This window comes from Mobula birostris, chromosome 14 (assembly GCF_030028105.1).
Source record: "Mobula birostris isolate sMobBir1 chromosome 14, sMobBir1.hap1, whole genome shotgun sequence".
NCBI classification, from domain to species: domain Eukaryota; kingdom Metazoa; phylum Chordata; class Chondrichthyes; order Myliobatiformes; family Myliobatidae; genus Mobula; species Mobula birostris.
The window spans coordinates 2,586,755-2,598,432 of record NC_092383.1 but is presented as its reverse complement, the minus strand read 5'-3'; the positions used below and the strand labels follow the sequence as shown (position 1 = coordinate 2,598,432).

General features: G+C 45.6%; 1 protein-coding gene across 5 annotated transcripts in view; it reads left to right on the top strand.

The window, feature by feature from the left end:
* The first annotated feature begins 1,174 nt into the window (after positions 1 to 1,174).
* Positions 1,175 to 11,678, top strand: part of tipin (timeless interacting protein) — a 28,006-nt gene continuing 17,502 nt past the window's right edge. For 2 of the 5 annotated variants that reach the window (XM_072277970.1, XM_072277968.1), the window contains exons 1-2: positions 1,175 to 1,196; positions 8,623 to 8,776. In XM_072277970.1, coding sequence (XP_072134071.1) covers positions 8,644 to 8,776 — 133 coding nt within the window. In that variant the 5' untranslated portion in view covers positions 1,175 to 1,196; positions 8,623 to 8,643. Of the gene's footprint in view, positions 1,227 to 8,622; positions 8,777 to 11,678 lie in introns of all 5 variants that reach the window. The other 3 variants (XM_072277969.1, XM_072277966.1, XM_072277967.1) reach the window with 2 other exon arrangements.

Below are 11,678 nucleotides of genomic sequence, written 5' to 3'. Positions count from 1 at the left end.
GTATTGAACGCTGAACTGAAATCAATGTACAGGATTCTGGCATAAGTGTCTTTGTTGTCCAAGTGAGAGAGAACTGTGTGCAGTGTGGTGGATATTGCGTCCTCCGTAGAGCGATTTGGACGATAAGCAAACTGTAGAGGATCCAGCGATGAGGGGAGGCTGGCTGTGATATGAGGCTTGACAAGCTTCAGCCATTCGGCCCATTGAGTCTGCTTCACCATTTCATCATGGCTGATTCATTTTCCCTCTCAGCCCCATTCTCCTGCCTTCTCCCTGTATCTGTTCATTCCCTGAGCTTAACTATTTTCTTTGTCCTCTAACATTACCTGTTACGCAGTTTATGATTTACTGTTTATTGGGCATTTCCTTCAGGTTTTACATATTCTTTTGCTTGTTTTATCCAACTTTCTTCATTCCCTTATCATGCAGATAGATCTTTTTTAATCATGCCACCGTTGCCCCACATCAAAATCCCATCAATCTTCCCTCTGTCCTTTCAGCAATCTAAAACCAGCTTGTTTTCTTATTTCAGAAAGTATCTTCCTGAAGCATTTCCTGTTTCCTATACTGTATGACCTTTTGAATTTTCCTGCAAATGCTGCTTTTCTCATTTTTATTGTAGGAGGCTTTTGCAGAACATTAAATTAGAAAGGCAAAAAAAAAAGCTAGAAATGACATAAAAACATAAAATGCCTGAAACACCCAGCAGGCCAGGGAACATCTGGAGAGAAGTAGAGTTACTGTCTCTGATCGAGCTGATGCAGATGTATATTTTTTTACACAAACAATAAAATGTAAGATAGAAAATTAATAATAAAGTGCGTGAAATATAAAGAACATCAGTAAATGAGCGGGATGTTCTGACAGAAAATGAATGGTTCCCCAGCAATTTAGTTTAAGAATTAAACTTCCCGCGCGTGACGTATGTCATGAGGAAGAGAAAAGTAAAGGTTGATTGGCTTAAAGATCAGCGCGAATCAGTCCTCGGTTTATTATGAAACGTTCATTTCTATTGGATGTCTCCTCCAGTAAAGACAGTCGGAGGCCCTGACTGACCCACTGTTTTTCCAGGTCTGAGCTTCTGATTGACTACCCTTGGCCATCGGATAGATTCTAAGTTTCTATTGGTTGCCTGTGATAGCCGGTTATCTGATTGGTTGGTGGTGGAACGCGCGCTTTGGTTGTCTGAGAGAAAGGTGAGGCCGTGAGCCCGGGTAGGTGCTGAGGTGATTTAATTGTGATAACGATCTGATTTCTGCTGTTTGAAACGCTGTGGTTTCCACTCTAAACCCCCTCTCACAAAAACACCTTTTACATTTACATTTTACATTTGTTGTTTTTTAAAACTGAAAATTGTTGAAAAATCCGAGCCCGCGGCCCATGTAGGGGGCGAGGGGCGGCGAGACAGTGTGTGATGGGAGGGGGGTGGCGAGACAGTGCGTGATGGGAGGGGGGTGGCGAGACAGTGCGTGATGGGAGGGGGGTGGCGAGACAGTGCGTGATGGGAGAGGGGCGGCGAGACAGTGCGTGATGGGAGAGGGGCGGCGAGACAGTGCGTGATGGGAGAGGGGCGAGACAGTGCGTGATGGGAGAGGGGCGAGACAGTGCGTGATGGGAGGGGGGCGAGACAGTGCGTGATGGGAGGGGGGCGGCGAGACAGTGCGTGATGGGAGAGGGGCGAGACAGTGCGTGATGGGAGAGGGACGAGACAGTGCGTGATGGGAGAGGGACGAGACAGTGCGTGATGGGAGGGGGGCGAGACAGTGCGTGATGGGAGGGGGGCGGCGAGACAGTGCGTGATGGGAGAGGGGCGAGACAGTGCGTGATGGGAGGGGGGCGAGACAGTGCGTGATGGGAGAGGGGCGAGACAGTGCGTGATGGGAGAGGGGCGGCGAGACAGCGCGTGATGGGAGAGGGGGCGGCGAGACAGCGCGTGATGGGAGAGGGGGCGGCGAGACAGCGCGTGATGGGAGAGGGGGCGGCGAGACAGCGCGTGATGGGAGAGGGGGCGGCGAGACAGCGCGTGATGGGAGAGGGGGCGGCGAGACAGCGCGTGATGGGAGAGGGGGCGGCGAGACAGCGCGTGATGGGAGAGGGGGCGGCGAGACAGCGCGTGATGGGAGAGGGGGCGGCGAGACAGCGCGTGATGGGAGAGGGGGCGGCGAGACAGCGCGTGATGGGAGAGGGGGCGGCGAGACAGCGCGTGATGGGAGAGGGGGCGGCGAGACAGCGCGTGATGGGAGAGGGGGCGGCGAGACAGCGCGTGATGGGAGAGGGGGCGGCGAGACAGCGCGTGATGGGAGAGGGGGCGGCGAGACAGCGCGTGATGGGAGAGGGGGCGGCGAGACAGCGCGTGATGGGAGAGGGGGCGGCGAGACAGCGCGTGATGGGAGAGGGGGCGGCGAGACAGCGCGTGATGGGAGAGGGGGCGGCGAGACAGCGCGTGATGGGAGAGGGGGCGGCGAGACAGCGCGTGATGGGAGAGGGGGCGGCGAGACAGCGCGTGATGGGAGAGGGGGCGGCGAGACAGCGCGTGATGGGAGAGGGGGCGGCGAGACAGCGCGTGATGGGAGAGGGGGCGGCGAGACAGCGCGTGATGGGAGAGGGGGCGGCGAGACAGCGCGTGATGGGAGAGGGGGCGGCGAGACAGCGCGTGATGGGAGAGGGGGCGGCGAGACAGCGCGTGATGGGAGAGGGGGCGGCGAGACAGCGCGTGATGGGAGAGGGGGCGGCGAGACAGCGCGTGATGGGAGAGGGGGCGGCGAGACAGCGCGTGATGGGAGAGGGGGCGGCGAGACAGCGCGTGATGGGAGAGGGGGCGGCGAGACAGCGCGTGATGGGAGACAGCGCGTGATGGGAGGGGGCGGCGAGACAGTGCGTGATGGGAGAGGGGCGGCTTATGTAGGGGTCCGCAGAGGGTGGCAGAGACAATCTCTTCCCATATCTATTAAGTATCTGTTTGCGAAACGAGAAACAGTTAATGTTTCAGGTAGAAGAACTTGGAATTCCCAGTTTCATTCTTTATCTTACTGACTTTAATTTTTTGTTTGTGACATCTTTAAGTATCCCTAATATATTTGTCTCTCCGCTTGGAGTAACTTTTATGTCGTGCTTTGCGGTGCTAAACGACCAATTTCTCGTCATATGTCAGTGAAAATAAATTTCATTCTGAATCTTCTGCTTCTAATCTAAGCTCGAGGAACAGCTCCTGATCTGTCTGGGCATAATGGAGTCTTTTCGACTTGACATTAAGTTTCAGGTGTCTCAGAACAGGCCCTTTCTGCCCTAGGTCATCCATCTGTGATATTGCCTCAGTCTTTATTCCCTCTCCTCTAGCAAAGTCTGGCTTGCTTGTTGCATCCTATAGCTCTGTATTCCCAACTTTTGCATCCCTTTATATACCATCGTTTCAACAGAGACGTTCACTCTCCTGCTTCATGTTCTTGTTTTCTTAACTCCTCCTTGCTCTGGTATCCTGCTGTTGTGACTTTAGCTCTTTTTTTGCACTACTTCAGACTGCAGTACAATCTGCACCATTCTGCTGTATTGCACTCACTGAGGATTTATTATTGGTTACTGTTTACTTTTTGCACTTCAGTCATGCAGCAGAAACAACATTCATCAAATATAAAGAATTGTATAACAATAAAGTCAGAGGTTAAAGGGTAGATGTAAAGTTATAGAACACTACAGCATAGAAACAGGCCCTTTGACTATCTAGTCTTCATCAAACTATTATTCTGCCTACTCCCATCCACCAGCCCTCTGTACCCCTCCCATTCATGTACCTATCCAAATTTCACTTAAATGTTCAAATGGAACCCGAATCCATCATCTCTGCTGGCAACACACACAAAATGCTAGAGGAACTCAGCAGGCCAGGCAGCGTCTATGGGAAAAAAGTACAGTCGACATTTCCGCTGAAATCCTTCAGCAGAAATGCTCCAGCATTTTGTGTGCACTGCTCAGATTTCTAGCATCTGCAGATTTTCTCTTGTACATCATGTGGTTTGGCTTCTGCTGGCAGCTTGTTCCACACTTGCACCAGCTCCGATATGGAATAAAATAGATAGATAGATATACTTTATCAATCCCGAGGGAAATTTGGTTTCGTTACAGCCGCACCAACCAAGAATAGAGCATAAATATAGCAATACAAAACCCCCCAACAATCAAACAACAAAATGCAAACTACGCCAGATGGAAAATAAGTCCAGGACCAGTCTATGTGCATAAATGTCAGCATGTGTTTACAATATAAAACACATTATAGAAGGTGGTTTAGTGTGCATGACACCCTTCCTTTGTCCTCCCTGCCACTTGAAGCTAAGTTGTTTTCTCTTTTGCAGTGTGACAGAAGGATCTTTGATCTCAAAGGTCTCTCTTTCTACAAATGCTGACTGACCTGAGCACCTCCAGCATTTTATGTCTTTATTTCAGGATTAATTTGTCTGTAGTTTGTCATAAAATGCTTGATGAGACAAGGTTTTCAGGGGAGACCAAGGTGGAATTGGGGCGGCGAGCTCTTTCTTGATCAGTGCAAAGACAATGGCTGGGGTGAGAGAGAGAATGTGGAGAGGCAGATACATCAGGGACATCTGAGAGACTATTTGATCGACACATGGATGAAAGAAAAATGGAGGGCTATGCGGGAGGGAAGGGTTGGATTGATCTTGCAGTAGGTTAAAAGGTCAGCACAATATTGTGGGCTGGATGAGCTGTACTGTTCTGTGTTCTATAATGTGATAGAAAAAGATCCTTATAATGCTCATTCCTGTACTTGCTCTCTGAATGAGTGCTTTCTGTGTTTTTTTTAAATCTTATTTATCCTATTGCCTTTGTGAAATTACCATTGAATTTTCTCTTTCAGGCATCACAGTAAATTTCCTTTAACTTTGACAGTTTACATTTTCATCCCATCCTACTGTACATCTGGTTCTGTTGGCAATCACTTTCCTCTTGCTCTAATTCTCCAGCCAATGATGTTTCTCTGTGCTTACACTATCAAAGCCTTTCTTAATTATACTGTAAATGCCTCCAATAAATCTTTCCTTAACCAGTTCTTAGAATAATGCAGGCTTTTCTTTGGCCTGGTCACTGAACTGTCCTGACTATTCTCTGCACCTTCTGCAAAATATATGGATAGTGCTGGCTGTGACCTGCACAGTGACAGAGTGATTAGAGCTGCTGCCTCGCAGATTTAAGCTTGTACTACGAGGAGCTTGCACGTTCTTGACACCATTTCGGTTCCTCTGTCTAGTGTCCACTGGTTTCCTTCCATATCCCAAAGATATGCGGGTTTGCCCTTCATTAATTTCTCCCCAGTGTGTTCGTGTGTGGTAGAATCTTGGGGGCTGCCTTGCTTATTGATAATCAGTATCTGCAGAGAAAATGTTATTTACCCTAGGAAATGAAAAGGGGGGGATTGAGTCTCTAACATTGAAAAGATTACTGTTAAAGAGGGTTCCCACTTCTGCCAAGTTACTGAGGTAGAAAAATTAACCCAGTGATGACTTTGTATTTGAGATGTAGGTCTTAAATAGCTACGTAATTAAAAAAAATAAATTTAAATATTTGTAAATTATGGATTCCTACCATATTTTAAAATTATTTATTGAAAATTTATTGATTTCTTGATGTAATTGTGGCCAATAGCATGTTTGTTTACATTAACCAGGTTAAATTGAAGATGGAGTTGCATTCCTGTTGGCTGGTTTCCAAGTTTTCAAAGGGGGTTGCAGGGTATCCTTACAGATGATCTGTGAAAACATCTGTTGTGTATAAATTTTAAAAACTGCATTTCAGTTCTTAAACTGCTTTGAAAAGGCTGTGTTTTATTTGAGTAAGGAACAAGATATTCAGATCACTTTTTTCATAATTTGTCTCTCTCCACCTTAAATATATCAAATGATCTGGCCTGTATCATTCTCAGGGGCAGTTAATGCCTGAGATTCAACGCGATTTTTCCATTCCCCATTTTGGCTCCTTTCTTATCCCTTTTCTTCCTCACCTGGCCATCACCTCCCTCTGGTTCCCCTCCTCCTCTTTTTCCTGTATGGTCCACTGTCCTCTCCTATCAGATTCCTTCCTCATCTCTTTACCTCCTCCACCTATCACCTCCAGCTTCTCACTCCCTCCTTCTCCCTCTTTCCCCTTCACCTACCAGCTTGTACTCCTTCCCTTCCACCCACCACCTTATTCTGGCTTCTGCCCTCTTCACTTCCAGTCCCGATAAAGGGTCTCGGCCCAAAATGTCAGCTGTTGATTCCCCTCCATAGATGAACACAAGAAAGTCTGCAGTTGCTGGAATTTGAAAGCAATACACATAAAACACTGGAGGTACTCAGCCGATCAGGCAGCATTTATGGAAATGAATAAACAGTTGATGTTTCAGGTCTAGACCCTCTATCAGGACCGCAAAGGAAGGGGGAAGAAGTCAGAATAAAAAGGTGGGGGAGGGGAAGAAGTATAGTTAGAAGGTGATAGGTGAAGCCAGGTGGGTAGAAAAGATAAAGGGTAGGTTGTGGGCGTGCTCAGTTGGTAGAGGAAGCCTCGCAGTACGTTTCAGGTCATTCTCAGCATGACTTGGACAGTTTAGTAATTGATGCAAATGACGCATTTCTGTAAGACCATAAAACATAGGAGCAGAACTAAGCATTTGTCCCATTGATTTGCTCTGCCATTTCATCACGGCTGATCCTTTTTTCCCTTTCCTCAGCCCCACTCCCCGACCTTCTCCCTATAACCTTTGATGCCGTGTCCAATCAAGAACCTATCAAGCACGGCCTTAAATACACCAACGACCTGGCCTCTGCAGCTGCCTGTTGTAACAAATTCACCACCCTCTGACTGAAGAAATTTGTTGCATCTCTGTTTTAAATGGATGCTCCCCTATGCTGAGTATGTGCTCTCTTGTCCTAGACTCTCCCACCATGGGAAACATCTTTTCCACATCTACTGTGTCAAGGTTTTTCAACATTTAAAAGGTTTCAATGAGGTCCCCCTTCATCCTTCTAAATTCCAGCGAGTACAGACCCAGAGCCATCAGATGTTCCTCGTATGATGACCCTTTCATTCCCTGAATCATACTTGTGAACCTCCACTGAACCCTGTCCAATGCCAGCACATTTTACTTAGATAAGAAGCTGTTCACAATACTCTAGGTGAGGCCTCACCAGTACCTTGTGTAGCTCGGCATCACATCCCTGCTCTTGTCTTCTAGGCCTCTTGGAATGAATGCTTACACTGCATTTGCCTTCCTCATCACCGACCCGACCTGCAAGTTAACCTTTAGGGTGTCCTGCACAAGGACTCCCAAGTCCCTTTGATCTCAGATTTTTGGATTTTTCTCCCCGTTTAGAAAACAGTCTGCTTATTTATTTCTTCTACCAAAGGGCATGATCATGCATTTTCCAACATTGTATTTCATTTGCCACTTTCTTGCCCATTCTCTTAATCTGTCTAAGTCCTTCTGTAGCCTTCCTGTTTCCTCAACACTACCTGCCCCTCCACCAATCTTCGTATCATTTGCAAACTTGGCAACAAAGTCATCTATTCCATCATCTAAATCATTGACATACAATATAAAATGGTCCCAACATCGACCCCTGTGGAATACCACTAATCACTGGCAGCCAACCAGGAAAGGATCCTTTTATTTCCACTGGATGCCTCTTACCAATCAACCAGTGCTCTAACCATGCTAGTAACTTTCCTCTAATATCTTTCCTGTAAATTTCCTATAATAATTTCACTGTATGTTTTGATGTACATGTGACAAATAAAGCTCATCTTTAATTGTTAACACATTGTTGAGGACCAAGAACTGATCGCTGAAGTACTTTGCTGGTTGAAAAACTGCTTTTTATGTGAGAGCAAATTTTCGATCCACATGAACACAATTCCTTCCATAATTTATGTATCAGCCTCTCGTGTGGCACCTTGTCAAATCCTTTTGGAAAATTTACATCAACAGATTCCCCTCTATCAGCTCTGCCTGTCACACCTTCAAATAATTAGTGCAGATTTGTCAAGCTTGATTTACCTTTCGTAAAAATCACATTGTCGAGGTTTGATTACAGTATATTCAGCTTTTTAACAGTTGCATTGATTTGTTTTAGGGTAATATCACATTGCTTTAACAGTATATGAATACTGGGGTAAAGCCAACAAACTGATGAGATTTCAAAGAATATGAAGATCTAAAAATTTGAAGAGAATTGATAAGAACGTGGGGAGAATAAGAAACATGATTACCAGAAAAATAATACTGGAGCAGGTCAGGTCACCTATGGAGAAGAATTAAGAGCCGATGATTTGGGTTGAGGCCCTTCGTGAGTCCTGACCATCAGCACTTTATTCTTCTCCAAAGATGCTGCCTGACCTGCTGAGTCCTTCAGCATTTTATATGTGTTACTCGGGATTTCCAGCATCTACGGAGTCTCTTAGGATCAGTAGAATTGGTGTAAATAGGTGGTAATGACAACTTCAGAGGGAAATCAGGGTGGTACCCAAGGAGCAACCAGGCCAATGAGAGGTAACTGAAGTATTTGATTATGTGTTAGCATGTCTATGGTCTGTAACACTTTTCTTTTGACTTACCCACCTGGTTTTTGTTTTAAGTCGATAGGACAAGTTGCAGTGATGAGTGACCCTTTGGAAAATGGTTTGTTCGATATCCCTGACAATGAAGAGTTAGAAGATGAAATCTTTCCTCCCCTTCCTCCTCCAACATCACCTGGCCAACCGGGGTATGGTGAAGGTTTCGCTGATGGTGGTGAGTCAGCTGTTTAAAATTGAACCAAAATCAGGTTTATTATCACCGGCATGTGACGTGAAAATTGTTAACTTAGCAGCAGCAGTTCAATGCAATACATAATATAGAAGAAAAAATAATAATTAAAATAAAAATAATAAATAAGTAAATCAATTACAGTATAGAATATATTTAAAAAATGCAAAAAACAGAAATACTGTATATTTTTAAAAATGTGAGGTAATGTCAAAAGCTTCAATGTCCATTTAAAAATCGGATGGCAGAGGAGAAGAAGCTGTTCCTGAATTGCTGAGTGTGTGCCTTCAGGCTTCTGTATCTTCTGCCTGATGGTAACAGTGAGAAAAGGGCATGCCCTGGATGCTGGACGTCCTTAATAATGGACGCTGCCTTTCTGAGACACTGTTCCCTGAAGATGTCCTGGGTACTTTGTAGGCTAGTACCCAAGGTGGAGCTGACTAGATTTACAACCTTCTGCAGCTTCTTTCGGTCCTGTGCAGTAGCCGCTCCCCCCCCGCTCTCCCATACCAGTCAGTGATGCAGCCTGTCAGAATGTTCTCCATGGTACATCTGTAGAAGTTTTTGAGTGTATTTGTTGACATGCCAAATCTCTTCAAACTCCTAATGAAGTATAGTTCCTGTCTTGCCTTCTTTATAACTGCATCAGTATGTTGGGACCAGGTTAGATCCTCAGAATTCTTGACGCCCAGGAACTTGAAACTGCTCACTCTCTCCACTTCTGATCCCTCTATGAGGATTGGTATGTGTTCCTTCGTCTTACCTTTCCTGAATCAGCTCTTTCGTCTTACTGATGTTGAGTGTCAGGTTGTTGCTGCAGCACCACTCCACTAGTTGGCATATCTCACTCCTGTACGCCCTCTTGTCACCACCTGAGATTCTACCAACAATGGTTGTATCGTCAGCAAATTTACAGATTGTATTTGAGCTATGCCTAGCCACACATTCATGTATATACAGAGAGTAGAGCAGTGGGCTAAGCACATGCCCCTGAGGTGCGCTTAGTTAGGAGGATATGTTATCACCAATCTGCACAAGTTGTGGTCTTCTGGTTATGAAGTCGAGGATCCAATTGCAGAGGGAGGTACAGAGGCCCAGGTTCTGCAACTTCTCAATCAGGATTGTGGGAATGATGGTATTAAATGGGGAGCTATAGTCGATAAACAGCATCCTGATACAGGTGTCTGTGTTGTCCAGGTGGTCTAAAGTCGTGTGGAGAGCCATTGAGATTGCATCTGCCGTTGATCTATTGTGGCGATAGGCAGACTGCAATGTGCCCAGGTGCTTGCTGAGGCAGGAGTTCAGTCTGGTCATGACTAACCTCTCAAAGCATTTCATCACTGTAGATGTGAGTGCTACCGGGCGATAGTCATTAAGACAGCGCACATCGTTCTTCTTCGGCACTGGTATAATTATTGCCTTTTTGAAGCAAGTGGGAACTTCCGCCCTTAGTAGTGAGAGGTTGAAAATGTCCTTGAATACTACCGCTAGTTGGTTGGTACAGGTTTTCAGAGCCTTACCAGGTACTCCATCGGGACCTTCTGCCTTGCAAGGGTTCATTCTCTTTAAAGACAGCCTAACATCGGCCTCTGAGACAGAGATCACAGGGTCACCAGGTGCAGCAGAGATCTTCACAGCTGTAGCTGTGTTCTCCCTTTCAAAGCAAGCATAGAAGGTGGTGAGTTCATCTGGTAGTGAAGCATCGCTGCCATTCATGCTATTGGGTTTCGCTTTGTAGGAAGTAATGTCTTGCAGACCCTGCCAGAGTTGTAGTACATCTGATGTCGCCTCCAACCTCGTTCGAAATTGTCTCTTTGCCCTTGAAATAGCCCTCCGCAAGTCATACCTGGTTTTCTGGTACAGGCCTGGGTTGCCAGACTTGAATGCCACGGATCTAGCCTTCAGCAGACGACGTACCTCCTGGTTCATCCGCAGCTTTTGGTTTGGGAATGTACAGTGAGTCTTTGTAGGCACACACTCATCCACACAGGTTTTAATAAAGTCGGTAACAACTGCAGCATACTCACCCAGGTTCAAAGATGAATCCTTGAATACAGTCCAGTCCACCGATTCAAAGCAGTTCTGTAGGCACTCCTGTGCTTCCCTTGTCCAGACCTTTTTGGTCCTCACTACTGGTGCTGCAGTCTTTAGTCTCTGCCTGTACTCAGGGAGTAGAAGTACAGCCAGGGAGTAAAATTGAACTTGTAAATTAAATTTTAACAAATAAATAGCTTTGTTTAATAACTAATACATTACATTAATTCTGAGTTCAGGTGAAATTTTCTGTGTTACCTTGTTTTTTTAAATATTTTATGTGGGTATTTGTGTTCTCCCAAAGTAACTTTTTCAAAGTCAAGTTTATTGTCCTATGCACAAGTATGTACTTATTTGCAACAGCATCACGTTCATAGCATATAAGCGGTATTCACAATAAAAAAAATAACTTAAACATAAATTATACACAATCTTTACAAGATGTAATAGAACGACAAAAATCCAGTACAATTTTAGTGCAAAAGTGATCAAAGTGATTATGGTGTTGCTAAACTGCAGCGAGTAGGGTTGTGCCGGTTGGTTCGAGAACAGACTGGTTCTTAGGCAGTTGCTGTTTTTGAACTTCGTTATGTGAGATTTCAGGCTTCTGTACCTCCTGTCTGATTGTAGCTGTGAGATGATGGCTTGGCCCGTAAGTGGGGATCCTGGATGGATGCTGCCTTCTTGAGGTAGAACCTCCATAACGATGGTGGGGCGTGATGTGCCTGTTGTGTTTTGGACAGAGTGCACTACTCTGCAGCTTCTTGTGTTCCTGCACATTTGAATTGCCATACCAAACCATGATGCAACCATTCATGACATTTTCAACAGTAAATCTGTAGAATTCTGTTAG